This window comes from Gracilinanus agilis, chromosome 6, assembly GCF_016433145.1.
Source record: "Gracilinanus agilis isolate LMUSP501 chromosome 6, AgileGrace, whole genome shotgun sequence".
NCBI classification, from domain to species: domain Eukaryota; kingdom Metazoa; phylum Chordata; class Mammalia; order Didelphimorphia; family Didelphidae; genus Gracilinanus; species Gracilinanus agilis.
The window spans coordinates 14,735,740-14,763,410 of record NC_058135.1 but is presented as its reverse complement, the minus strand read 5'-3'; the positions used below and the strand labels follow the sequence as shown (position 1 = coordinate 14,763,410).

The following is a 27,671-nucleotide window of genomic DNA, read 5'->3' as shown; positions in this document are numbered from 1 at the left end:
CTTAGAATCTACCCTCATATTTTTTCTAAGGAGGAAACTGAGGTCCAAAGATATTCATTGATTTGCTAAGGGCCCTTAGCTAGTAACTGCCTAAGCTGAGAATTCACCCAAGCTTGTCTTGACTTCATCCCAGTGCCTCGTCTGCTCAGCTGTCACTGCATGATTCTAGATGGAGTCCTTCAGGTGTAGATAACAGCTCATTCATCCTTTTCATTTCCTACAGCTTGATTCTTCTGTAAAGTACCTATTGAACATATTGCAGGCCTTCCTCTGGGACCTGGTGTGCTAGGTCCTTTATGTGCTGTCACTCTTTCATACTCCATTCTTTTTTTTTTTTAAATGTGATTGCATCAGCCATTTCCTCATCAGTCAGTGTCGTGATGAAATCTTTTCCTCCATTACATACTGCAGCTTGTGGACAACCCACCTTGGTGTGCCTCCATAGCCGTTTGGATTCTTCTGAAATGGTGGCATTCCATACTGTAGGGGAAACTAGGAAAGTACGAGTTGTTGAAAAGATGGTCTTTTGTTCCCTGAAAGGAAGCAGCTTGAATTATTAAAAAGGCCTGGGCAGTTTCCCAAATGCAATCCAATCCACTTTGTTCCTCTTCTAGGCTCAGCTCATTGGCCTTCTGTAGAACCTGCCAGAGATAAGACACAGTAGTGGGCTTATTCCTCCTTAATAGACCATACCCTTATTTATTAAATGTCATCATCTAAGCCTTGGATGTTGGCCTGACCCTGTTTTGAAAGGCATTCAGTCTGGAGTTTGAGATGATCAGCATAGTCATGCAGAAACAAGAGTATTGGGAGAAACACTTCTATAAGTTATCTTCATAAGGAATCATTCTTTCCTAAAAAACTAAAAAGTCAAATCGGCAAAAATCCATCTTCTCTCCCTCCTATCTAGCCCCCTCCTGCATTTGAGAAAGGAAAACAAAACTCCTGTTACAAACATGTATTGTCAAGCAAAACAAATTTCCATATTGGCTATATCGATACAAATGCATACGCATATATACTCACATATCCATAAACATACACATATGCATTAGACAGAAAGAAGTGGATGGATGGAAGAATGAATGGCACTCAAGAATGCCACATCAGGAGGTGGGTAGCTTGTTTCCTCATGAGTCCTCTGGAATAATGATTGGTCATTACACTGAAAAGTCTCCAAGTCTTTCAAAGTTTTTTGATTTTACAGTATTGTGATGTTATTCAGTCATTTCAGTTGTGTCCAACTCTCTGTGACCTTTTTGGAGTTTTCTTGGCAGAAATACTGGAATGGTTTGCCATTTCCTTCTCTAACTCAACTGAGGCAAACAGGGTTAAGTGACTTGCTTAGCGTTGCTCAGCTAATAAATGTGAGGCCAATTTTGAACTCAGGTTTTCGTGACTACCAGCACTCTATCCACTGTGCCACCTAGTTGTATGAAAGATTCTCCAAGTTCTGTCCTATTCACTTTATTCTGCATGAGTTTTATAGCCTTCCCAAGTTTCTCTGAAACTGCCTTCTCATCATTTTTAATAGCACAAATATTCTATCACATATACATAGATGTGTTTGTACACACACACACAGCACTGTAAATAGCCTTTCTCAAGCAGATAGACACCTTCATTTTCTAATTCTTTGCCCCTGCAAAAAGAGCTGTTGAGTTTATACATAAAGTTTGTTTCACTTAATATTAATCCCTCCTTTATTCTATCTTCCCTCTAATTCCCCTTCTCCTTTTTCCCTTTTCCATTTCTCTGAGAAAAAATGTATTTCTATAAATAGTTCTTTGTGCATTCTTCTCTCCTTGGACCAGTTTACATGAGAGTGAGGTTCTCTCCATCCCTTCCATTTTGTACACATTCTATTTGCAATCTTCTATTAATGTGACAATTTTCTGTTACCTTCCTCCCCCTCCTTCCTGGTTTATTCCTCTTCCCCTCCCTTTCCACTGACTCATTATATTCCCTCTATGACCCTTGTTGATGATAGAGTTTGGATACCCATATCAGAAAATAAGCAATTTATCCTTGTTTAAACTCTTATGGTTATTCATTCATTTTCTCTTAGCTGCTATGTTTGCATCATAGTTTCTTTGCAGCTCTGGTCTTTTCATCAGAATGCTTAAAAGTTTTCTTACTTGGCTGAACATTTATTTTTTTTTTCCCTTATAAGATTATACTCGGGTTTACTGGTTAAGTTATTCACAGTTGTGATCCTAGATCTTTTGTCTTTTTTGGAATATTGAATTCTAAGCTCTCCATTCTTTAAAAGTGTGGTTGCTGCTAACTCTTGTGTGACTATATACTTCAGTATTTGAATTCTTTCTTTCTAGATACTAGCAATATTTTTTTCTCTGGCCTGGAAGCTATAGATTTGACTGTAATATTCCTGAGAGTTTTCATTTTAGAATTTTTGCAACAGGTAATCAGTGAATCCTTTCTATGTCTGCTTTTGCCCCTTTAGTCCTAAAATACCTTTGATCAATTTTTGAAATATTGTCTTAACTATTTTGAGGGCATGACTTTCAAGTCAGTATTAGATTATAAACTCCTTAAAGTCAGAGACTGTCTTTTGCATCCTTTGATATCCCTAGCACAGTATGTTCGTGGCACATCAGTTGTTTTTGCTAACCTTACCTTCTCTAATATTTTTCTCAGTGTTCTGACTTTGCTTTAATTCTTGTCTCATGAAGTTGTTAGCTTTTGTTTGGTCTGTTCTAATTTTCTAATTATTGTTTGAGCAACGTTTTGTATGCCTTATGTCATACTGTTAAATCCTTTTCCAATTCTTCTTCCATAACACTCATTTCTGTAGCATTTTTTTCTCTAATGCTCTCATTTCATTATACAAACATCTTCATCTCTTTAAAAAAATTTTTTTTTGCTTCATCTTTTCTAGGAATTCTAATCAAAACTGTGCCCAAGCTGTGTTTTCTTTTGAGACTCTCCTTTTAGATGTTTTGAAGTCATTCTTTTCCGCTGGGCTTGAGTGCCACTATAATAACTTGTTATGGTGGGCTCTTTTTGTTTTGTTTTTAGGTGCTCATTCTTCCAGCCTACTTCCTAATTAGACTTATGTCAGAGCCTGGCTCTGCACACTTTTGACAGGGAATGTCTGGGCTAGTCTTGCTTACTAATTAGGGTATTTAGTGTTTTATTATTCCAGGGTCTTAGGGACAACTCAGACTGGGGACCCATAAGCTTTCAGTACTTCCAAAATGATGTGATCCAAGACAAAGTCTAATCACCATCCTATTGGTCTTAGCTCAACAAGTTCCCAAGCTGTGTTTGAGTCTCAGCAATAGGCTTGTGGATTTGCCCTATTTGAAGTTCCAATAGACTGCTGCTGGACTTGGTCATTATCAGCCAGAGTGACAGAACTATAGGTTCCCATTTGTCTGGAATTACAGGCTGGGCTAGCAGTTGGAATTGAGTCTGTCCCACTCCTGGAGTCACACAGCTGCTGCTTGCTCTGGGCTTGCTTTTAGCTCAAGATGCAGCTTGGTCCCCAAAACCATTCCTCACCATGGAATGCCACTCAGCCTAGGATCCCTTCTTGGGCCACTTCAGATTTGTGATCTGGAACTTCATAATGGGAAACAGAGCTGCCAGTTAGAATTGACAACATCTGTTCCTATATAAGTTTAGATCCCTCTGTTGTAGATATGAGCCCTCTTGCTCTGATTCATAGCCTGTCCCTGTACAAGAATATACTTCTGGCTAGGCCTTGTACTGTCTGTCATCTTTAGCTATCCTGGACTGGGAAAATGTCTCTGATTTTTTTTTCCCTTGGATTTCCCAATCAGGATTTGGTCTGGTGTGTTTTCTACATCTTTTGGGGATGTTTTTGGGGGGAGCTCTCTGTTTCTTGTTACTCTGCCATTTTGGCTCTGTCTCCTAGGAATCCCTCCTAGATTTGGAATCTCATTGACATCCTTCATGAGAGAATCAAGTCTCCCTCTTGTATGTGTGGTTTAATATTACTGCTTGAGCAAAATTCTGTCATTGGTTGTATCTTTCAAGACATCTGCATTTCTGAGAGGCTAAGGAAGGAGCTGATAGAGATTCCATCCTTTTCCCCAAAGGAAACAGCCATGAATGGTACACTTGATCATGTCGCCTTGTGTGATCTTGGGGAATCCACTCAAAAAGACTGCTATGAAAACAATTAGCTCTAATGTGCCAGTTTCCACTGTCGCTGCTGAGAGAAGGTCTGCAAAGAACTGGACAGATCCCCAAGAGCATTGGGAAGGTGGGAGGCACATTGAGAGGTAGCCAAACAATGTTTACAATTATGATTCTGGATTAAGAAATGAAAGAGACTGATCTGGCTGGCAATTTTACAAATTGAGCCATAGAAAAAGAAAAATCATCCTGAAGAAATGACTTTTAGTTGCACTGATCTGTACTTGACTTCAAGCAGGATTGACAATAAAACCCTTGGTATTTTGGGAAGAAGCATTCTAACATCTCTAAGAGATGAGTTTTAGGATTTGCAAAATCTATATAACAGCCTTCCTTGTCAGGCCCCAAAATGTCCACAATTGTAATCTCCAGTGATAGAACATTTTACCAGATGAAGAGCCTGTAACACACCCATGGTCAGGCATATATATATAACTTTCAGACTGCATAGCTCAAATATCACATAAGCAACCAAGGCTTCTAAAAGCTTTTTTTTGTCTTTCTCTTTCTCCTAGGCTCTCCTTTCATTAATGCCATTATTCACAAAGGATTTGATGAGAGACATGCATATATAGGGGGCATGTTTGGGGCCGGGATTTATTTTGCAGAGAATTCTTCTAAAAGTAACCAATATGTTTATGGAATTGGAGGCGGTACCGGCTGCCCTACACACAAAGATAGGTCCTGTTACATCTGTCACAGGTAAGTGTCTGGTTTTATTGCTTCCTAACAGTAAGTGATTTTCTGAAAGGGTCTGTAGCCACTCAGGCAGATATTAATTAAAGAAGGAGATGTGGGGAAGGCATCTTCCAAGAAGATGTGGCATTCCATGGTGGGGAGGAGCACAGACTTAGAATCAGCAGAGACTAGCATTCTGGAACTTCAGTTTCCTCATCTGTACAATGATGATAATTCCTGTAATACCTGTCTTATAGGGCAGTGTCTCTAAAATCATTTCATCAGCCAAAATTTATTAAGCATTCACGGTATACCAGACATGTGCTAAAAACTGAGGGTACAAAGAAAGGCAGAAAAGAATCCTTCCTCTCAAGGAGCTTGAAGTCTATTGGAGTAGACGGCACACAGACAGCTTTGTGCAAACGAGAGATAGGAACGATTGGAAATTATGAAGAGAAGGAAGGCATTGGCATTGAAGGAAGCCAGAGAAGCCAGGACGGGTAGGTTGGGAGGGACAGGGTTCTTGGCATGGAGGATAATGCCTCAGAGCTGGGGGGTGGAGAGTCTTGTGAAAGGGACAGCCAGGAGGCAACATAAGTTTTATGAAGACTGAAAAGGCAGGAGGGAGCAAGTGAGGTTATGGGAGGCTGTTGGATTCTAGAGGTGAGAGGGAACCACTGGAGTTGTCTGACTAGGGTTAGGGTAAAGTGCTCTGCCAGCCTTAAAATACCATATCATTCTCATCTTTTAGGGTTCTTGAGATGGGAGGGTTGGGGGGTAGGGCAGCAACAGCATGGAGGATAAGGCCTTGAGGTGGCAGGATCATCCAGAAAGTCAAAGGTGGAGCATCTGGGCCCAAGCCTTGGATTCCTGTCAGGGGACCACAAGAAAGATGAGCAAGGAAGCAGCCTGCAATCTCAGAGCATCCAAGTTTCACTCATGTCCCATTCGAGTCCATCCTGAGTTTGGGAAGCTGGAGCCACTGCCATGGGCCCCCAACTTGATCTGATGGTGGTCAATGTTCAGTTCCATGTCCTCTGTCTTCCTTTACTCCCTCCCCCACCCAGTGAGAAGGAAAGAAATACAATAACAGTATGGGTTCTAAAATGTACCCTATCCATCCCCTTCTACTTTGCCTGCTGCTGATGAAGCAAATCCACCTAGGTAAAGATCTGAATGTGTTACACTTTAAATGGTGCCCAGCGTGTTATCTTTTGTGAGGGCACTGTTACTTGCTGATTTCCTTCCCATATTGATTCTAGAACATGGTCTCCCCAGATACACCGTTTTCCATTAACCCAACCCTGTAACCAAGGTCTCTTCTGAGGAGCCCTGATGCCAACCAGTGCTTGATGTTTCTTGGGCCTGCCAAAGCTTTAGCATCTTACTTGACTCTGTTCTAGTCTTATTCATCCATGATGGTCTTCATAATATCCATTCTTGGGACTTTCTGGGAATTAAAAGAACCATGCCTTTTACAGGGGCCTGGACTGATAAAAAAGAATTCAGCCTTTGACAAAGGAGAAAGGCACAAGAGCTGCTACCTTCAGGAGTTTGCTTAGAGAAGATTTCAACTGCACATCAGCTAGAGAGGCTCTATAGTCTTTCCCGAGGGTGCAGTGGCAAAGTAGACGGCAATGCAGCTCAGCCTTCTTCCCACCGAGAAGGAAAGGGAATGAGCCTTTATTGAGTGCCTGCTGTGTGCTAGACACTGCAAATTAAAGATTTTTCACAAATATGATCTCATTGGGTCCTCAAAACAGTCCTGTGAGGTCAGTGTATTAACTATCCCCAAGAGCAGTGGAGCAGACTGAGGCAAGCAGAGGTTACACCCAGGGCTACACAGCTAGAAAGTGTCTGAGTCCAGATTGGAACTAAATTAGTCTGACTCTTAAGCCCATTGTTCCATCCGTTGTGCTACCATCTACTTCCATGATAAAAATAAATGATAAAACCCTCTTCTTTTTTCTATAGGCAAATGCTTTTTTGTCGAGTGACCCTTGGAAAGTCCTTTCTCCAGTTCAGCACCATGAAAATGGCCCATGCCCCACCTGGCCATCACTCTGTTATTGGCAGACCTAGCGTGAATGGCCTTGCATATGCTGAGTATGTGATCTACAGAGGGGAACAGGTATGCTGGAATCAGGTAGACCTGTGACAGTTTTATAACCCTATGTGTTTAATTTTGTGTACCGGGAAGCATTCTCCTTGGGTTTCTCCAGACTCCCTAACCAGAGAGGTCTAAGACAGAGTAAAAGGTTAGCTCCCTGAAGAAATAATGTCTTGCCCAGAGTCATAGGGACAAGATTAGAACCAGGGTTTCATGGCCCCAAGGCCAACTCTTCACCCAGCACCCCAAGCTACCGCTCACCTAATTGGGCAAAGCCATGGTGATGAATCTGCTGAAGGGCACTCAGAGGTCACTGGAGTTTGGGGGTGTTGGGCACCAACCCCAGGAAAGACCAAATGAGCTGTGCCTGAGCCAAGAAACAGTCTTCTGCTCTCATGGGAGGCTGGAACAAGGCTGTGAGGAGGTCAGCAGGAGCCAAAAGAAGCTTCCTACCACCTGGAGAGGGCAGGGGCTAAGATCTGCTGGACAGCCATCCATCTAGCTCTGTGGGAAAGTGAAATGAAGCTGACTGCATGCAGTAAATGTCTCTAAAGAAGAATGAAAGCCCACAGCAGGAGAAGCTTCTTGATACCAATGCTAGAGATTCTGTGTCTGCAGAAATCACAAAGATCAGTTGGAGTCTCGAGCTTAATAAAGAGGAGCCAGAAGCACAAGTAGAAGGTCTGCACCAGGCTCTTCAGCAAATCATGAGAGTCTGCTGAGGCAGGCACCTAAGTACCAGAGTGGATAGGAAGCAAGACCTAGAGACAGGAGGTCCTAGATTCAAATGTGGCCTCAGATACTTCCTAGCTGTGTGATCCTTGGCAAGTCACTTAACCTACATTGCCCAGCCCTTACTGCTCTTCTGTCTTAAAATCAGAACCTAATATTGATTCAAGTATCCAGCTATCAATAGTAACTAGTATCAATATTAATATTAATTCTAATGCAGAAGGTAAGGGTTTTGTTGTTTGTTTTGTTTTATTTTTTAAAAAGTGTCTGCTTAGGCCAAACTGAGGAATTGAGCTTGACTACAAGAGGAGGAGATTCTGGGGAGCTCCAAGAAGAGTTTGCCTGATGGCAAGAAGTCAACATTGCAGTGAGTTACCAAAGAGTATTGTGGAATTTCCTATGGTGGAAGTTTTCCAAAAATAGGTTCTGTTTTTATCTATCTTGGAATGTTTTGAGTGAATGCCTGCTGGACTCAGTGTGAACTGTGTAGTTCATGCTGGTTTTAGAAGATGCACTTATTCAACAAAGATTTCTGAAATGTGGCTATCTGTGGTAGGCACATTAAGAGAGGCAAAAAGAAAAATAGCAAAGGCCCTGTCCTCATGGAGCTTATTACCACCTAAGAAAGTGTGCCTACCAATCAGCATGCAAAAAATACTAAGAAGGTGACATGGCTTAAGGAAAGACTGCTTCCAGAGGGGAATTTGGCTAAACTACAAGAATGAAGCTGCATTTAAACTAGACTTTGAAAGATGGGCAGCATATCACATGGAAAAGAATGTGAACAGAGGCGTGGGGGTCACATGGTCTGGTATCCAGAGAGAATCGCTGTCTGTTGGAAGAACAAAAGCAGCAGCAATGAGAGATTTTCAAACCTGAGTGCCCGCTTGGGCTCCAGGTCTGGGTCAGAGGGTACAGTTTATGCCATCAATAGAAAGAGGGAAATGGAGAGAGAAAGCAAGTTTTTTTAGCATCTTAGGTTGAGTATGCCAGTGGATCCTGGAGGTGGTGAACATAACCACTGTAGCTGTTATGGATCATTGAAACCATGGAAGCTGATGAAGGGTAGAGAAAATAGAGCCTACAGGCTATTCTCAGACTTAGGAGGATGAAACAACCATGTAGGGCAAGAAGAAGCTCAACATGTAGGGGCCAAAACAGAACGTTGTACTGTTGGGGAAGCCAAAGAAGGAAGATGAGGACAAGATGGAAAATCAGTTGGAATTAGCAATTAAGAGGTCATGGGTACTGGGGAAAGCAGCATTTTCCATACCAGATTCCATTGTTAGGAGGTAGAGGAGTAGATGAGTGGTGAAGAAGTGGGTAGAGATGATTCCTTCCCAAGCTGTGGCCATACTTTAAAGCTGTGCATACTCTTTGACCCACCAGGGCCTACAAGGTTTTTTGTTTTGTTTTGTTTTGTTTTGTTTTGTTTTGTTTTTATCCCAAGGAGGTCAGAGAAAGAGGATAAAGACTTACAGATATACATATTTATGGCAGTCCTTTTTGTGGTGGCAAAGAATTGAAAACCATGGGCGGGGAGGGGGCACCCATCAATTAGGAGGATGGCTGAACAAATTGTGGTATATGGATGTGATGGAATACCTTCCTTCTTATAAGAGACAAAGAAGGGAATGGATTCAGACCCTGGGAAGACTTCTGTGAACTGATACAGAGGGAAGTGAGCAGAATCAGGAGAACAGCATTCATAGTAATGGCTCCATTGTAACTGTAATCACCTGGGAAAGGCTCAGCTGCTCTGATCAAGACAGTGATCCACTGCGATTCCAAAGGAGCCTGATGAAAATTGCTGTCCACCTCCAGAGAGAACTGACGCACTCTGAGTGAAGATTGAAGCATTTTTTTTCTCTTTCCTCATTTTTTGGATTAACAAGGGAATTTGTTGTGTGTGACTATACCCTTGCTTTCTTTTTGGGTGGGAGAGGGAGAGAATTTGGAACTAGGAAAAAATGGATTATAAAAGCCTTCTGAACTTTAAAAAAATAAACAGGAAAGACTTAGAGCAGAACTATATGGGAAGCTAAAACTTGAGCTATCACTCTTCCTGCAGAAGAGACCCCAAATGCTCAGAATATAAAGCAAACAGCCATCTTTGGGTTGTTATTTCAACACCTTCCTCCAAATCTATCCACTCTTCCATTTCTTTTATAAATGTCTAGTCTCAAACTCTGGCATCAGGATAATGGGAGAGTAAATCCTAACAAAAGGAACTGAAGAGGAATTAATTACAATGATCAAAATAGAAATCCTGTCTTAACTTCACGCTTAGCTAAGAATGCCCTCTCTGTACTGCTTTGTCCAAATGTGTCCATGGGATACACCCTCAGAAAACTCTAGAGGGGCCACAAGAAGGCCTCCTCTGAGAGTACTGCATTTATTAAGGTGCCAGTCACAGCCTTGATGTATCTGTGCTTCTTTTTAGGCATACCCGGAATATCTCATCACATACCAGATCATGAAGCCTGATGCCCCTGCCCAGACAGCAACAACAGCAGAACAGAAGACCTAGGACAACCTGGACTGAAGCCAGATGGGACTTAAACCTAAGACTGGATCACATGTGATTGTTTCCCAAATCCAAGACACCCTATAAAAATCCTGACAGCCTAGAAACCAGCCGTTTGTCTTTTCTAAAGCATTGCCCTAGCAACGTCTGGTCAGAGTAACTGGGTCCCAGCTCTGCTGCTCTTGTTCCCTTTGGGGAAACATTGACCAAGGCAGCCTTTTCCCCTGGCTCAGGCAGGTTCACCCACCCTGCACATAGTCTGGTCAATAGAGAAAAAGATTGCTTGGGTTTAGACTGAGGGACCCTACAAACGGTGGTGTTCTCAGTGTCAAAACATCAGATGCACCTGTTTGGGCTGTTTCATTTGCCTGCAAACTACATGAAGCCCATGCCCATGGACCACGCATTTTTAGAGATGCATAATCAGCTATTTATTTGGGGGTGGGGGGGTGGGGAATGGGAGTGGAACAATATTTGAAAATGAGCCAGGACCTTCTTGAGAATATTTTGCACAGTCCAGCCAACTAAAATCCTCAGCAATGCAAGGCAAACTTGTAGCCTCGCCAAGAAGGGTTTGGGTCCAATTCTTCTTTGGTTTTTGTTTTTAGGTTAGTGCTTGGCTTAGAATGCTTTTCTATAAAGGAAAAAAAAGAGTATTTCCTTTTCAATCTGGCTTCTTTTCCAAGGAAAGGACACCAAAATATTCACCCAGGGTTTCATAAGCCTCAGTTTACAACCTTCTAATGGCTGGGGAGGGAGAAGAGCAGATGACTGCCCCCTGCTAGTCAGAGTGCCAGCATGTCTCCACTGAGTTTCACCCAAGGAATGGCCTCTTGTCTGTCCATAGACTGAAGTGCACCATAGGTGACAGGGTCTGAGATGTGCCAGGGTTTTGAGGGGCAGAGGCCTCCTTGCCAAAACTAGGTTCACACAAGTGGTCGACAGAGTAGCTAAGTCATCTGCATTAGCAGGGAAGGGAGAAGAGGGGTCCTTAAATTTGTGCCAAGGATGGGTCCTTCTTAGCTGAGGGACAGAGAAGAAACCAAGGAGGCAAGTGGAAGAAAAGCCTTTTAGCCAGAGAAGGCCATTTTTAGGTGGACCAAGGTGAATGTGTGAGCACATGAGGCAAGGTAGGCTTTCCTCCCCATTTTTTGCCCTAAAGTTTGAGGCTTATTTGAATTCATTTGTTCCATTGGTTTGTATAAAATGCCTCTCACAAGGGATGTGGCCAACATTATCTTAAACAAGTGTGGATGCCCCGACCCTTCCCAATGGGTCTCAGAGGTGCACTCAGTGGAGATGTCACTATAAGATGCTGTTGACTTGGCTTAGCTTTTCACTCCGTGGGTTGGGGTCTAGAGGTGAGGAGGTAGAGATCCTCCACTTTCTGGGGCTCTGACACTCACTCTAGATTTAGTTGGCCCTTCCTTGTCTTATGTTTGCCCATGACTGATTACATCCTGGAAACCCGTACTTTCATTCATGGCTGAATGTTATTGGCTGAGAATGTTAGAGCAGCTTTCTAAAGCAAACTTTGAGCTTTTTTTTTTTTTTTTTAGACTGAGATCTGATTGCCCTGATAATTATCTAAATCTGAAGTTTCTCTCAGGCCTGTCCTAAAGGTTGGAAACAATATGCCTTGGTTTCTTTATCAGATTCTTTTCTCTTGATTTGAGCCCATTCACTGCCAGCTAGCCTGGGCATCCTGTCCTAGCTGGGCATTTGGAGTCTCAATGTGTGTTGTCAGGTAGGAGTGTTGGGGCACCAAAGTGATTTCATCTTGGTGAGTGAGTGTTTGGGTCTTGGCTAATCTGGGGCTATAGCATGGAAGTTCCACCAGCAAAATTTTTACTGATATGAACATTCAAATGAAGGGGGAATTCTGCCATGCATAGTAGTTTTCCCTTCCTGTGAGAAATGCCCATCATCTGCCCTTGCTGTTTAGGTCTATTTCTCCATGGTAAACCCAGCCGTGGTTTACCTACTTCAGTGAAGCCACAGGGGGGTCATCAACATGGTGTCAGTATGAAAGGACTCCAGAAGAAAGCCTACCCCAAGTCTCTTACTGTTTGGTATTTCCCCTGTGCTAGCTGAATTCTTGGGGGTGCTAGGTTCAGACTAGTTCTTTAAAAGAAGAAAGTGTGGCCAGCCTTAGGTTCCTGAAGTGGTGAGAAGAGTGAAGGCATATGCGAGGAAGACCCTTCAGACCCTTGGACTGGCTCTTGTCTGGTGAAGGTTGGAGTTCACAGTTTGTCCTGCAGAAAGGACAGGCAGGAAAGGACTTTGGGATTGATGGGGTGTAAACTAGAATCCGGTGTGAGGGCAGGCTGGCCAAAACCTCTGGAGCCCTCGGATTTTTCTGCAGTAGACTACCCTTGGATTTCGATCTAAAACTATGGTTACTAGCATAAGTCTAATGCATTTAGAATGTCCATTTACCACAAAGAGAAAAGGCCTTTGAAATTATTACAAGTAGCACGTTAAGTTTCAGTCAAGTGAATATCCCTTCTCTTCTTTGAAGAAAAATTAGCCCTCTGGAGGTCACTGCAATGACCTTTCTAAAATTTGCATCAACCTGTCTTCTGAACCAAGTAGATTGGCAAAAAAATGCAAAGATGTCATACAGACCAAGGCCTGCCCTTCCTAGCACAGACACTTCTTCTTTGCTCAGAGTCCTATACCCTCTCCCACTCTCCTTTGGCCCTATTCACCTTCCCAGTGGCCTTCCCCTGAGCCCAGTGAAAGGGTATTGCTCTAATGCTACACTGTTGGCACCTTATAGTCAAAATTGGGTGCCTGCCATTTTGGCCCTGCCTAGAAACTCGATGGTAACTTAGCCAAAAGATCAGCGTACGCCATAGTGAGCCAACTACAGCTCTTCTCATTCTCATATCTTCAGCCTCCAACAGGCTAAATAGAATAACCACCATTGGGAGTTTTCTTGGATCAGTGAGGCCTTGTGTAGGAACCAAGATAGTATCAGCAGCTCTGACCCCAAGGTAGATATCAGAGGAAAATCTTGAGTTCTCTCCCTCAACATGGCTTCATGCATGGGAACCTAGAAAAAAGTGCCTAAAAGAGGAAAAACCACAAATGGAAATGAAGGTCCTATTATTATCACCATTACATCACTATAGCAAAGCATGTTTAGAATGGGAAGGAAATTTGCTAGCATTTTCTTAACATTGTCTTCTGTTACGTTTCATCTCCAACTCCTATGAAAACTGGACACACTATGTGAAATCTCCTGTGATCATCCCAGGTGTGAGAATTCCTTTGAAAGCAGGAATGATTTGTTCTAAGCATTTGTCTCTAGTCTGGCCAGACCCCAGTCCCCTCCAGCTATCTGCAGTGTTTAGCTATCCTCTTTGCTCTTTTAGGCTAATGAGATTGTAAAAATAAAATCTTTTGGCCTTCTGGGCCAACTCTCTTGACCAACACAACATTGGATTTCACCTCAGAAATTTACTTTGTAAAAAATGTGTTCAAGTTTTCAGATGTCACACTGGTCTAAGGAAAGAAATGGTGAGGCACTTTGGTTAGGAATACCAACATTTTTGAATGAACTTCTCTCAAAAGAGTGCTATCAACTGAAGGATCGCAAAGTGTCTTGCTCAATTGTGAAAGATGTAGAAAGCTCTAATTATAACAAGAATTTAGTTACTCTGCACCATTGAGATGACAAGTCCATCCATGAGAGTATTCCCTCTTCTGGTACACATTAACTTGTGACCCTAATTTATCTCATTCTGTGCCAGTTCTTCTCCATCCTCTTCCATAAGTTGTTCTTAAGAGAATCTACTCGGTAGGCCAAAAGCCTCCCTGAGCCTGTTTCCTTTAATTTGAGAAACTAGGTTGTGAGAAAAGGAATAGATAGGTTCTATGTCTCCCTTGCATCGTGTGGTTTGGGCTCACTCCAAAGGAGAGAAATGGAAGTCTTACATAATGGGTAGATCAGAGCGTGGTCATGGAAAAGAGGACACACTTGTTCTGAGCAGCCTTCGGAAGAAGAATTGATATCAACCGGTAGATGGATATTCCCAGGAGGTTGTTTTCAGCCCAGTAGAGGGAAGCATTTCCCAACCTCCAAGCCATGTAGTGGGTTGGCTGTAAGGGTGTGTTGTTTTCTGTCACACTGAGGGATAATTTAGGGCTACTGTGGAAAGGAGCTAGCTGTCAGGCAGGGAACTGGACTAGATGAACTCTCTAGTCCTGTCTAAATGGAAGTTTCTCTGATTCTAAGGCCAGTGAGAAGATTTTTCATAGATGTAATCGGTTAGACATTTTGTGGGAACATTTCCTTCCAGGCCTGAGGGATGAGGGACAGTGTACTTGTCATCTGCACACACCCCACACCCCCTGCCCAAAGTCTCCTAGACACCAGATTTAAGGGTTTGGGGAAATGACCTTTTCGTGTCAGCAGCCCATTTGGAAAGGATTAAGGTCATTTGACCTTTTTCTGCCATTCCCAAAACATACTTTTGTTAGACTCCAAATTACTATTTTTAGGGAGCCGTCTCCCTAAGACCAAGGATTGTGTCAGGGGTCCTTTCCTGATTAAAGAGCCCTTATAGAGAAAAGGCAATAAGACCAAGGGCAAGGGCAAGAGTCCTTCCATGTCCCCCAAGAAGTTTTAGAATAAGAAAGAAGTCACATGCCCATTGCTTAGGGTCAATCTGCAGGAAAGACTTGGCTTCCCTCGTGCCTCCTATTTTTGAGGCCGGGGCTCTGGAAGCTGACTTGATATATAGACACTGAATATCTTGGCATTCCGCTACATGACTGGGCCCAGGGTTTCATCAATATGGTTCTGTATAAGTGACAGCTCCCGCCCCCCCCTCCCCCCAAGGCCCAGGAGGCTCTCAGTGCAGCCCTGCAGCTGTCCATCTGTGGTCTCAAAGCTTGCCCCATTTCTCACCTTTCCCCTATCTTGTCCTCTGTTGTGTCTTTCACACCATTTCTCACTCACATACAAGTTGTCCTTGGTAAAATGTTGCAGCCTGCTTGCCACACATCGCACCATTGGATTACTAGTCATTTTGATTCTTCCAAAACCATGGTGGTGTACAATTCACAGCCATAAGACAGCTCGGCAAGACTCCTGAAGTCAAAAGATGGGTGTTGGCAGCTGCCACAGTTGGGTTTCCAGAAAGTGCCGTGCAATTTCCTAAATGCATTAATCTGTGAAATGATCTATCCCTTTCAGCTCTTCTCGTGACTGCGTATTGCTTGCCTTGGATCCCACTGTTTGCGCCTCATTCTCTTTTTGGTGGCAATATTTGTACTCGTTTACCTTTTAGCTAAAATGTCCTGTTAGAAGAAGGTGGTGTATGTTATTAGATGACACCGTGGCCAAACTGTGGGTTTCCCGCTTGTGGAGACAGGCTTTTCCGCAGCAGCTGTAGCAGAAGTATTGATTTGAGTCGTATTCTCCAGTAGTGGTGTTTGTCCGTGTGTGCCCCAGGTCATGGCCTGGGAGTTCGTCCTCGTTTTTGTATTCAGTCTGTCCGTGACTCCTATATGGTTTTGACTTGCTGGCCGTTGTCCACTGATGCCGTGGAAGAATACTTCACAGGCATGCCAAGTCTTTGGTCACTTGGAGCTGCTGCCATAACCACCTTTATTTCCCTTCTTTCCCAGCCCCTTCCCTCTTGCTAAGAGAGGATATCTACCAAGGTAACCTCCCTGCCCGGCAGGTTTCTATTTCAGACATGGTCGTGTTAACTCTAACTTGTAACTGCTTTGGCTCTATGTCTAATCTGCAGTACTTGTTATCATTTAATAACCAATAAAGACATTTTTAAAGCAGATCTAGCGTGTGTACACTTAAGTGATGGGGAACGGTAGGCGGGTAGAGGCACCCATACAAGTTCCGAGGGGCTGCCTCCCAATTGTCACTGAACCTTACAGGGTTGTCTTCCCCTGGCCAGTGATGACTCAGTGCTAAGAATTTCAAGAAAATATACCCGAGTTTGTGAAGCAAAGATGACTGGATTGGACATGCCCAATTCCTTCAAGCAGGCTTCCTAGGATATGGACTTCTCTTGTGTCCCTTCCCTCTGGACTCTAGCTTCTTGAGCCATAGTGCCCTGCACTGAACCCAAGGTTTGATTCTGGTGAGGCCTGAGCAGGGCAGATGATAGAGGAGCTGCCAGCTCCCTGCACATGGTAGCCCTCTGCCCTTCCTAATGCTGCCCAAGATCTTCCCACGACCTCTCTTTGGACACCACCTCACATCGCTGATTCACTGATTCGACCCCAGTGTTTCATGATGAGCTTGTATCCTATCCCCAAATCCTTTTCAGACTTCTCATTTGTCAGGACCCAGGTGCAAGACAGCACTCATCCCTACTGAATTTCACCTTATACTCAGCCCAGGGCTCCCCAGAATCCTTGAGTATGCTACATCCGATGTGTCGGCTGCCCTTCCCTGCATATCTGATTGGTCTCTCCATCCCACAGCTTGGAATCAAAACTGCTCCTCACCTTCCTTAGCCGAGTCTCTGGGGATCCAGTCACGTGTACAAGGATGAGGAACAGAGGTTGAAGTATCTTGTTCAGTAGCAACACCCACCTATGACAAGGTGAGAGCAAGTGTGGTGCTCTGTCCCTCTGGGGGAATGTGACCCTTCCTTGTTTCCCAGTAAAAGCTGCCTTGGAAAGATGCTGGGGGATGTCAAGGTCAGGGAAGTGACTACAGCTGGAGAGCCCAGTGAAAAGCAGGCCAGGCAACTCCCAGAGGAGGGAATTCAGGTGGGAGGGTCATTGCTGGCTCTGGATGATCATCCCTGCTCTCTGGGCCACTTGTAGACACACAGGATTTAGATGTGCAAAGGACTGTGGAAGTCATACTGCTCAACTTCATTTTAGATGAGGAAGCTGAGGCCCAAAGGGGAAGCAATTTGACCAGCACCAAAAGACAGAAGGACTTGGGCCTTCTAAGTCAGTGTGGCAGAACCAAGATTCCATAAGAAGGCTCCAGGCTAGAAATACTGGGATTATACTAATAAAATAGTGTCATAAGGAGAAATGGGATGACACCTTGGGGTCCAAAAAAATCAGCTCTCGAATCAAGAGCAAGGAAGTATGTTCAGACAGTTGTTTCACATCAAAAAGTCCCGAGAACAAGACTCCTAGGCTGGGCTTGAGACAGCTAATATTTGGATAAAGTCTGCAGGGAGAGGAAGGAATTCACCAAACATCACATGGCTAATCAATGGCAGAGGCAGGATTTGAATACAGATCACATGATTTTGAATATGGTCTTTTTCTCACTGTAACACATATAGGCATTTGTCATTCAATGAAGCACCTACAATGTGCCAGACACCAGGAGAGGGGAGAGATACACGGTTCTCAAAAGCAGCTAGTACTGTTTGTTGAAAATGCATTTATTTTTCTTCCAATGGTCTTTTTCAAGCAATAAATAAAAACCACCACAGAAACAAAAACAACAAGCAGAGGACAAAGCAAAATCTAAACAACACACAACATGTAAGCACAGCAGATACAAGCCACATCAAGACATAACCTTCCTTTGCAAGAAGAGGGAGGCTATTTACAAAATCGAGGAAGGAGGGGAGTATCGCTTTGCTCCCTCCATTCTCCAGGAAAGGTACTTTCCTGCTCAGCCTCTGAAAGGAAGACAAGTGGAAGAGTTCCCTGGGAGGCAAACCAGACAGTCTCAGAGCACATCCAGCAGGCCCTGGGCCCCAGCTCCATAGTCGAATCCTTGGGCAACATGAGTTCAATGGGATGAGCAGGTTTAGATGCCATCCAAAACCTATGAAGGCCTTCCTCTGCCCAGCAGGACAAGAGAACACGTCCTTCGTGAAGCCGAGGGCTATCTCCCTTGCCTACCTCCCCACTCTCAAAAGAACATTAGCCCCGCATGTCCCGGTGGAGCCAATGACTAATGCAACTCCCTCCTCCCTCTCTCCCGAGACCCAGCCCAAGCTTGAGCCCCAGGAGCGAAGGGGTTCATAGCATTCAAAATTTCTTTAGGAAAGAGAGTTTTGTCTTGCTACCGAGGAGCCCAGAGAATATGGAGCTGGTACGATTTCTTGACTCACACCTGAAGAGGTGAATAAATCCTATAAAGTGCCCTTTGTACCCAGTTCCGCCTTCTGGTCCCAGGCAGGTGGAAACGCAGGAGCTGAATATCCAGCTGACCCATAGGACCATAGTCCTCATGGTTTGCTCAAGGCCTTTCTCGCTGGAAGTCAGAAATGTCCCAAAGGAATGGAACAACAAGGAATTCTATTTTGCACTAGACTTGAGATCAGGGGCATAAAGAACTCTTGGTGAATAAACTTCAACTCCTACAGATTTCAGCATCTACTTAGCAACTTGGAACATCAGGAGGCTGAGAGTTTGTGACCCAGTGAAGGACTCTGAAACATCCTGGCTTTGTGACTCTGGGCAATTCTCTCACAGCATCCACAATGATGGTGTTATTTCTCATTTGGGAATTCTTTTAAATGACACTAGGAAGTGAATGAGATCTTGAGCAAGTGAGGGAAGCAGACAGGTCCCATCTGGATGGGAAAGTCACTGTGTCTAGAAGAGGATAACCGAGATGATGAGGAGAACAGACCCAATGAGGCTAGGAGTTGGGATTCAGAGCCAGGAAAAGAGAAGATTCAAGGAGGACATATCGATTGTCTTCAAAAATCTGTCATGTACAAGATAGACTGGTTCTGCTTGGCCCCAGACGGGAGAACCAGGAGGATCTGGTGAGGGGACTTGTGGTGAGACCAATTTCTTTTTTTTTACTCCCAATAAGGAAAAATGACACATTCAGAGCACAAATTCTAAGGTCTAGAATTTCACAAAGTGGAAGGGCCATTTTGGAAAGCAGCGCATTCCCCATCAGTGAAGAGCTCCGAGTGGAGGCTGGAGGTCTATTTTTCTAGGATGTTGCAGGGATAATTCCCATTCAGGAATACACTGGACTAGATGATGTCTGAGGGCCCTATGAACCAAACAAGGACAAAAGGACCTACTGATAGCACAACTTACTCATGAGATTCAGGAGCAAATGGGTAAGGAGAGAGGAGATCCTATGTGTCATGATGAGATGGATGCATGAATCCTTCAGATTCATTTGGAATTTCTGGTCAAGAGGGGCAGTTTTAACCAAGGGTCACTCTCAACAGCTACTCCAGAAAGTTGCCTTCTTTCCCTCCTCTCTGGCTGTCTCTTGCTGGAACCTGTGGCTCTCTGGCTACACCAAAGGAAGAGCCTGGAGCCCTGACCTCCTGGGCATCAGGGCAAAGATTAAAGGGCTGCCCAACGGCTCCTGCTGCCTATGCTACACTGACCAGGACAGACCGGGGGGAGGGAGGATTCAGCAGTGGACACCTGGGTCCAGAGCACTGCTGGGCTATGGCCTGAAGGCCGTGGCTGTCGGGACAGGAGCTAAGCAAGGGCCTTCCAAGGGGGCTGCAGAGGCTGCTTTCTAGAGAGAAGACATCACATCGGAGCAATGGAGACAAGCCCAACTAGCCCTGTGGCTTAGAGATGCAGCAGGCCTGCAAAGATGAGAAACATTGGAGACAAGAGTCCAACTCCCTCTTGCCAAGACTCACAGAACCCCACGACGACAGCATGGGGAAAATTGCCCCTTCTCCCACCCCCCGAAAAGTGTTGTGCCTCTGTGTAAAGAAGGACGAGATCCCAAGAACAAAGGACACATTCTAGACATGTTTCAAGTCGAGCCTCCTCCCTTGGACCCTAGGGGTGCGTGGTGAGTGATGCTGGGGGTGCCCCCCTTTAAGCAAGCCCCAAGAGAGCCAGCCGTGTTTGCCTAAGAGAAGATGGAGGGCCAGTTCATCCTAGTGAAGGGCCTTCAAAGAGCACGCCCGCTAGGAGCATTATGGCAGACTGGCCCCTAGGAGACGGGGGTTTGCACCCAATATTAAAGGAGCATCTCAGTGATTCCAAGTAAGGTGTGCCCAGAAGAGAGACGGCACATCTTCGTGATACGTGGAGAAGGAAAGAACCTGGAGAAATGGTCCTCCCCAGAGGCCTGGCACGGGGATTGTTCTTTCCGCACCACCACAGCACCATTTAAGGGGGTGCAGGAGCCACCCCAACCACCAAGGCAGTCCTGTCTCCACCATCATGCTTAATACCCCCCCCCCCGTGGGGGATCCCTCCTTCGGCTGCACTGTCACCCTGAGGAAGCAATTCCTTCTTAATATTTGTATTCTTTATTGTTCTCATCACGAGTCGCCTGTCTGTGATCTCTGGAATAAAAATGCTGCCCTCCAAGGTTCTGTTGAAACCCAGAAAGTGGCCCAGGCTGCCCACGGCGGCCGGAGGGAGGGGGGTCCCGCTCCTGAGCCTGAGGGGCAGCTTGAAAACAAAGGCAAAGGGGCGGCAGCCCCGCCGTTATTGCTGTGTGGCGTGTCTGGGACCCTAGTGCAGAGGGAGCAGAGCCCCGTGCCAGCCCGGCCAACGTCGCGGTGCCCGGCGCCTGGCCTCCCGAGGCTCCTAGCAGCTGGGGGACGTGGCGATGGGGCTGTGGAGGTACGGGAGGCTGCTGGGGGCCGACACCGGGAAGTTGAAGACAAACTGGGTGGCGGGGGCGGAGGCCTCGGCCGGCTCCACGCGGCTCCCCGAGGGGCTGGCGGCCTCCGCCGCGCACGACGTGGCCAGCACCTGGGACTCGAACTGCAGCAGCTGCCCCATGAAGCTGAAATTGGGGGAGATGACGCTGCGCCGCTGCTTGACAAACTCAAAGGCCACCTCCAGCCTCAGCTTCTTCTTCATCATCAGGTAGGCCAGGCAGATGGTGGCGGAGCGCGAGATCCCCGCCTGGCAGTGCACCAGCACCCGCCCCTGGCGTGTTTGGACTGAGTCTGAAGGGGGGACAGGAGGAGGGAAGGAGGAGCAGAGTGGAAGGCAAAAGCGGGGGAAAGGGAAGGGAAGGGGAGAGAAAGAAAAGAGGGAGGGAAGGGGAAGGACAAAGGAAGAAAAGGAGGGAGGAGAGAGAAGGGAAGCAGGGAGGGAGGGGAGAAAGGAAGGAGAAAAGGGGAGGGACAAAGAAGAAAAGGAGGGGGAGGGAAGGAGTGTGGACAGAGGACAGGACAAAGGAAGAGGTTAGCCAAATCCAGCCTGAGGCATCAGCTTCCCTCATCAGACATGGCCCTCCGTGTTTGCATGGTGCTCCCCCTCCCCATTTCAGTGTGACTCCCAGTGCTTTGTCTTTCTCCAGACCCTTGGTGCTGGCCCAGAGTACCACTTGCCTATATTCTGACCCTGCGCCCACCACATCCATCACCCCACTCTGCAGCCAGAGCCCTTTCACTGCCCTCCCCAGGCCCTGGCCAGGCATCCCTGGGCAGTGAGACCGCTGGCTCCTGCCATCAGCCAGCCTGGCCAAGATGATTAGGAGATGCCTATCTTGTCCTCCTTGGGACATCTGAAGGGAGGAGTGCTCTGCCCCAACAGAGGAGGCCCCGCCGTCTCCTCTGCTGGCCTTCTTCTGGGGGGCTCCTTGGCATCCCCACCCCAAAACCTCCTGCACACGGCAGCTCCCAGGCAACCAACATACCAATGAACTCGATGGCATCTAGGAACCAGGAGCCAATGTCTGCCTTGTGGTTATCCTCCACAGGGATGCACTTGTATTGGTAATGGGCCTCAAAGTGGTTTGGGCAATCCAAGGAAACATTCAGCAATGCGGTGATGCCCAGTGCGTCCAGTGTGTCCCTCCGTGCCGCATGCTGGGCACTGCCCAGGTAAAGGAAGGGCAGGATCTCGACAGGCCCACCCTGTGCAGGGCAAAAGACAGACTTCAGAGGCCATGCAGAGGGAGGCCAGAGCAGGGGAGGGTCACTGGGAACAGAGAGGAAATGCCCACAGCCTGACCATTGGGAGATGGCAGGTTCCATCTAGGAGCCAGCACCTGCTACTTGCCATCTCCCCATTTCACACGCCTTCTCCTAGGATGGGAGTCCGGGGCTGGAAGGAACCTTGGGGCCTGGGGGCCATCCAAGCTTGCTTTAATGAAGTCACCCCACCAATCAAGGCATCAATCCATAAGCATTTCCAAATGCCAGGCACTCAAGAATCCCTCTTCTCTGGCCCATGTAGGGCCAGTTCCCAGCCATTTATTTTCTGGGTGTACCCCACAGTTCTCCCCACTCATCAGCTCCAGAAATAGTCATCAGCTTAACATAACCTTTCCTGGAAAGGCCATGCCAAGTGTTGTCCCTGGCACTAATCACCATCCTTCTGACTGCCAGGCCCAAAACACTTCTCTCCAGCCACCCTTTACTGCTAAGTACCATCTTCCTAGATTAGAAGCAGCTTCCTGAGGGCAGGGACTTGAATGTGGATCTCTCCTATCCTCTAAGGTGTTTAACAAATGCCTGTTGTTGGAATGACTGGTAGACACCCAAGTACAATGATGGGGTGGACAGGTGCCCACTAGGATGAGTCCCAGGGAAAGAAGCCTGCAGCAGGACACCCCAACTTCCCTCCCAGAAGCCATGTCCTGCCCACCCCCAGCAGCCTGCTGAGGTTGGCTTGCTAGAAGATAGCCTCTCCGTAGGCCCCATGCCCACTGAAGTGAGCTGGGATTCCTCTCCCCAGTCTTCCCCCATGACAGCAAGGCAAAGGAAAGACGGAGAAGTCAAATAAGCCAGTGGAGGTAGCCTGGTATATGGTATGGCAGAGAATGGATGAATGGATGGATGGATGGATGGATGGATGGATGAAAAGGCATTTATTAATTAAAACATGAAAAGCTTTCTCTAGGGAGGTAGAGAAGGGCCACACTGTCCCAGCAGCAGGCAACCCATACTAGTGAAACCTCAGGTCCTTGGAGGCATGTCATTTTTGTAGGGGCACAGGCTGACCCAGAATATGGGTCCCTTTGTCCACTTCCAGTCCCCCCACTGGCCTCCAGAAATGGACCTAAGAATAGCCAGCCTTCCCTCTCATCCCAAGGCTCTTCAGAAGCTCTAAACATACCTGGTCATGTAGTGGGGTACCACAGGAGCTGGAGACCAGGTCAGGAGGCTCTGGGATGGTGGTGGGAACAGGGGATGAAAGGGTGGCCAGAGACTTGGCTTGAGAACATAATTCTGGGTACTCGGAAGAAAACTTCTCATATCCACCTACAAGGGAGAAAGATTCAAGTGGTCAGTGATGAGGGGCTAGCTGGGGGTAGGAAGTTTGAGCCTCCCCGACTAGAAACCTTCACCAGACCAATTGGACATCCTTCTGCCCAGATCTGCTCCCATCCTGCCTTCACCCTCTCTTCGTTCATGTCATCCGTCAGACCTGAGATGGAATCTTGTCCCCCATTACACTAATGTCAATTTTCTAGTCTCCTCTCCTCTTACCTTCCCCAAGCCCTATGCTTCAACCTCTCTCGATCTTCTACCCCAGTCTTGTAATTCCTGGAAGACAAAGCTTGGCTTCTAGACATCTTCATGCTTCCTCTGACTCCTAACACCCAAGAGCCCTGCTTGTGTAGCTGCTACTCTATTCCCTAACATGATGCACTGTGGTAGCGCATCATGTCAAGGAATAGAGTAGCAACTACAGTCCCTCCCTGGCCTCAGTTTCTACTTCTGTAGAATGAGCTAACTGTAGAGCTCTACTCCTCAGGAAGGCTCCTGCCTCAGACACCTCCCTGACTTGGCTCAGAAGACTCACATAGACTGCTCCCAAGTTCCCACAGTGATGGCCCTACGAATGCACACAGAGCCGCCTGACAGGGAGGTCTAAGTGGCATCCTACCTGGTGTATGTGGGTATGGGAAAAGTGGGAAGGTTGGACCAGAGTTGGTGACCTGGACACCACCCCCACCTCAGGCAGTCTGGAGGAAGCCAACGGACCTCTTCCTCAGAACCATGTTTTCATTTATTAAACACCTTCTGGCTCACAATCAATACTGGGTATTGGTTACAAGGCAGAAAAACAGTAAGGGCTAGGCAGTGGGGATTAAGTGACTTGTCCAGGATCACACAGCTAGGGCATGTCTGAGACCAGATTTGTACCCAAGACCTCCAAATTCCAGGCCTGGTTCTCTATCCCCTGAACCACCTATCTGCCCCCAGAATCATAGCTTTAAAGGCATAGGATTTGAAGAAGAATCAGTTATGCTGAAATACAGTGATTATATAGAAATTTTACAGATTCCTGTGCCAGAGGCCAAAGGGAGCCCCTGAAGCTTCTTGAGCAGGGGAATATTCATGGTCAGATCTGCATGAAACAGACTAGCCCACCCAGAGAAGAACTTTCCCAAAAGAACTAGCTACTTTGCAGGGTCCCATTACTTGTGGCTCCATCCCTACACCAAGGCCAATCCTCTGAAGCCATCTCCCAACTTCTCCTTCAGCCTCTACTGACACTGAATGGACTGAGAAGTATCCCAAAGGCACAGGAAGAAAGGTCTGAGCAGGGGCCAATGTTCCAAACAGCTGCTAACTAAAGGGAGCTGGAGTGGGGTGCAAGGAGGGAATCCCAGAGAATGAAATTAGGGACTAAAAGAGAACATAGAGAATGTCAAGATTAACCCTCTCATTTTACAGAGGAAACTAGGCAACAAAGGGTCACATATGTCCTCTCTTCAGGAAAGCATTTGGGGGAGGATCAGGGAGAAGAGAGAGTAAGGGGAGGGTTGGATGGAATCCCCCTGGGATCCTCAGTCTGGGCAGCATCCTCTGGAGGTGATACCTCTGTTCTGGGCATGTCCTGACAGAATCACCCAGCTGCTCCAAGCTACCTGTGTAGAGGCCAGGGAGAAATAACCTGGACCTGGGAGTTGTAGCTTTGCTGTGACCTAGAGTTAGTACCTTATGGACCTCAAGCCCATCAAGGCAATAACAGATGGAACCCTGGCCTTGGAGTCAGGATTGAGCCCTGCCTCAGACCTGTGGTTAGTCATTCCACTTGTTTTTGGTTTCCTTCTCTGCCCTTGTTCAGCTTGATGCCAGAAATAGGGGGGTATGTGGTTGGCGTGGGAAGACTCAGCTTCCAGCCTCTGCTCTGCTGTTCCACACAAGACTATCTACCACCTCCATGCATTTGCACAAGTTGTCCCTCATGTACATGGAATGCGAATCTCTTATCTCAGTTTCTCAGGATCTCGGTCTTCCTTTGAGGGGTATCTCCTCTATGAAGCCTTCCTTTCCTGTTCCTCTTAACTGTTAGAGCTCTCTCTTGCCTCCATTTTCCCTCTACTATTAGCAACAAAGTTAATGAGAAGCAACCCAGCTTAGCTAACTTCAGAGTCCAGGTGACCTTGGTTCGAGTCTTATTTCAGGCATATATATTGGCTGTGGGACTCTGGGCCTATGACTTTACCTTTCAATGTGCCAGGCAGTTTTCAAAGCAGAACAGGTATCAGTGTGCCCTGGGAGAATGGCTTTTCTTACAAGGAAATCTCCAATACTCCAATACCACCAGACCAAGATCTCCACTGATTGACTTGTGCACATGGTATGCCCAGGTAGAATGGAAGCACCTTGAGGGCAAGGATTTAGTTTTGATTTTCATTTTTCCTTTCCAGTTCCCATTGTAGAGGTCACAACTACTACCTAAGGGACCATTTTAGAGTTGAGGAAACTGAGTCCCAGAGAGGAAAGTGTCTTAACCTTTCCATCTCAGGAACAGGCAGATTCCATCTCTTCGATGGGCAGGCTAAGCCCAGGAGTGACCTCCAAAGAGAACGACACCCTACAAAGCCTTACTTGTCCCTGCTCTATTGTCCTAATAAGGCTGACTTTGACATTCAAGCCCCTAGGATGGGAGTCTGGTATTACAGCTGCAAGTTTTCCTCCCTATTTCTGTTTCCCCATACCTGGAACACCCTACACCCTCCTTTCTCCCTGGCTACACCTTAAGGCCACACTTCCTGTGGGAAGTGTTCACTGACTGTCCTTGCTTGTTTGGGTTCTCTCCATCCTTGCGGATGTCTCTAAGCAAGGAGGGGACAGTGGGAAGCAGCCTGTACCTGATCATGGCCACCCCGGGGGGGGGGGGGTGTGCAGTGAGGAAAGCAGTGGGAGAGTAAAGAGGCGCTTGGTTGGCTATCACAGAGGCACACGCACTCCATATGCTTCACTGGTTAACAAGCAATGCCAAGAGGTCTCAAGGGAAGCTCCCAGAAGACTAACACAAACCCAGGGCCCCAGATCTAATGCTGGAAGGGCTCACAGAGGCCACTGAGTCCAGCCCCTCCTTTTATAGAGGAAGAAACTTGCCCAAGGTAGTAAGCCTCAGAGGCAGGATTTGAATCTGGGTCCTTCCACTCCAGTATCACCCAGGATAACATGCCATAGATGGGTTGCTATGTTCAACACTGAGGCATACTTCTCCAGCTACAAGCTGCAGCAGAACACAAGCTTGAAGGCTGTTCTGTTGGTCTCCTGGGTGCAGAGTGGCACCATGGAGAGCGCTCTGGAGAGCAGTCAAAGACCTTCCTCCCTGACACTGAAGACCAGATTCCTTTCCAGCACTGATTGCATCCTCTTCCAATTAACCCACTGCAGGCAGGGGAGGAGAAATTTTATTCATTGCTTCTCATGGCCACCGCTAAGCTCTCCCTTGACCACATCATTCCTCCTCTTTGGGAGGACTTCACACACTTCAATCCATCACTCAATCTAGACCTTGTGGCCATTATCTTCTGGCTCCTTCACCATTCTTCTTCCTTGGACAATGAGTTCAGTGGCTGCTTCACCACTTTCCTTCTCCAACTCCTGCCCTCATTCTAGTCTTCACCGTATCTACTAATGCTCCCTTCAAACACCCTTAACCTACACCCCCATCCCTCAGTCTATCTGATCCTCCATCTGATACACGAAAGGATGACTGAGATATTGCTTCTCTCTAGTGTTGTCTCTATGCATTGACTCCTCCTCTACTGCCTACTGTAAAAGATAGTCTAATTAAAGCAACCTCAGTTCCTATTCACTGTTTTTATGCCTCGGAATAGCTGCATATTCTTTGCACGTAATCCTAGTAGATAACCAGTATTTTAGTAAGGAAAAATCCCAATTATTCATTGATTGAATAACTGTATGAGAATCAATAATCAGATTGGGAGTAAAATAACCAGTTCAAATCCCATGAAATGCTTTACAAAAATCCTTTTGTCAGGGAGAGTGGACACATGTCTTTAGCATCTTGGAATACATCCAGACTTCTTAAGACAGTGGCATCTCCTCTGGCTCTGAAACTACAGAATAACCTTGGCTATTACTGTATTGGGATGAGGGGGCATGATTCCCCCACTTCATAAGAAGATAAGGAAACAGCCTGACCTTCTGGAAGAAAGACCTTTTGAAAGGGGAAACTTTGGTTTCCCCATCTGAAGAATTCTGCTAGTCACCCCCCTTTTCTTGGGGGTGGGGTTTGTGTAATCTGACTCTTTTGCATAAGATACATACATATATATATATATATATATATATA

At 46.3% G+C, this 27,671-nt stretch overlaps 2 protein-coding genes across 2 annotated transcripts in view; one reads left to right on the top strand and one right to left on the bottom strand.

Annotated features, from left to right (window-relative positions):
* The window catches only part of LOC123251810 (poly [ADP-ribose] polymerase tankyrase-1-like), a gene marked incomplete at its 5' end in the record, with an annotated part of 207,869 nt that extends 197,534 nt beyond the window's left edge, over positions 1–10,335 (top strand). The window contains 3 exons of the mRNA XM_044681123.1: positions 4,701–4,887; positions 6,838–6,994; positions 10,149–10,335. Coding sequence (XP_044537058.1) covers positions 4,701–4,887; positions 6,838–6,994; positions 10,149–10,235 — 431 coding nt within the window. The remainder of the gene's footprint in view (positions 1–4,700; positions 4,888–6,837; positions 6,995–10,148) is intronic.
* A 10,145-nt stretch (positions 10,336–20,480) lies between these two features.
* DUSP4 (dual specificity phosphatase 4) overlaps positions 20,481–27,671 on the bottom strand; it is a 12,330-nt gene continuing 5,139 nt past the window's right edge. The window contains exons 2-4 of the mRNA XM_044681122.1: positions 23,217–23,362; positions 21,793–22,012; positions 20,481–21,097 (exon numbers count right to left, since the gene is read on the bottom strand). Coding sequence (XP_044537057.1) covers positions 20,730–21,097; positions 21,793–22,012; positions 23,217–23,362 — 734 coding nt within the window. The 3' untranslated portion in view covers positions 20,481–20,729. The remainder of the gene's footprint in view (positions 21,098–21,792; positions 22,013–23,216; positions 23,363–27,671) is intronic.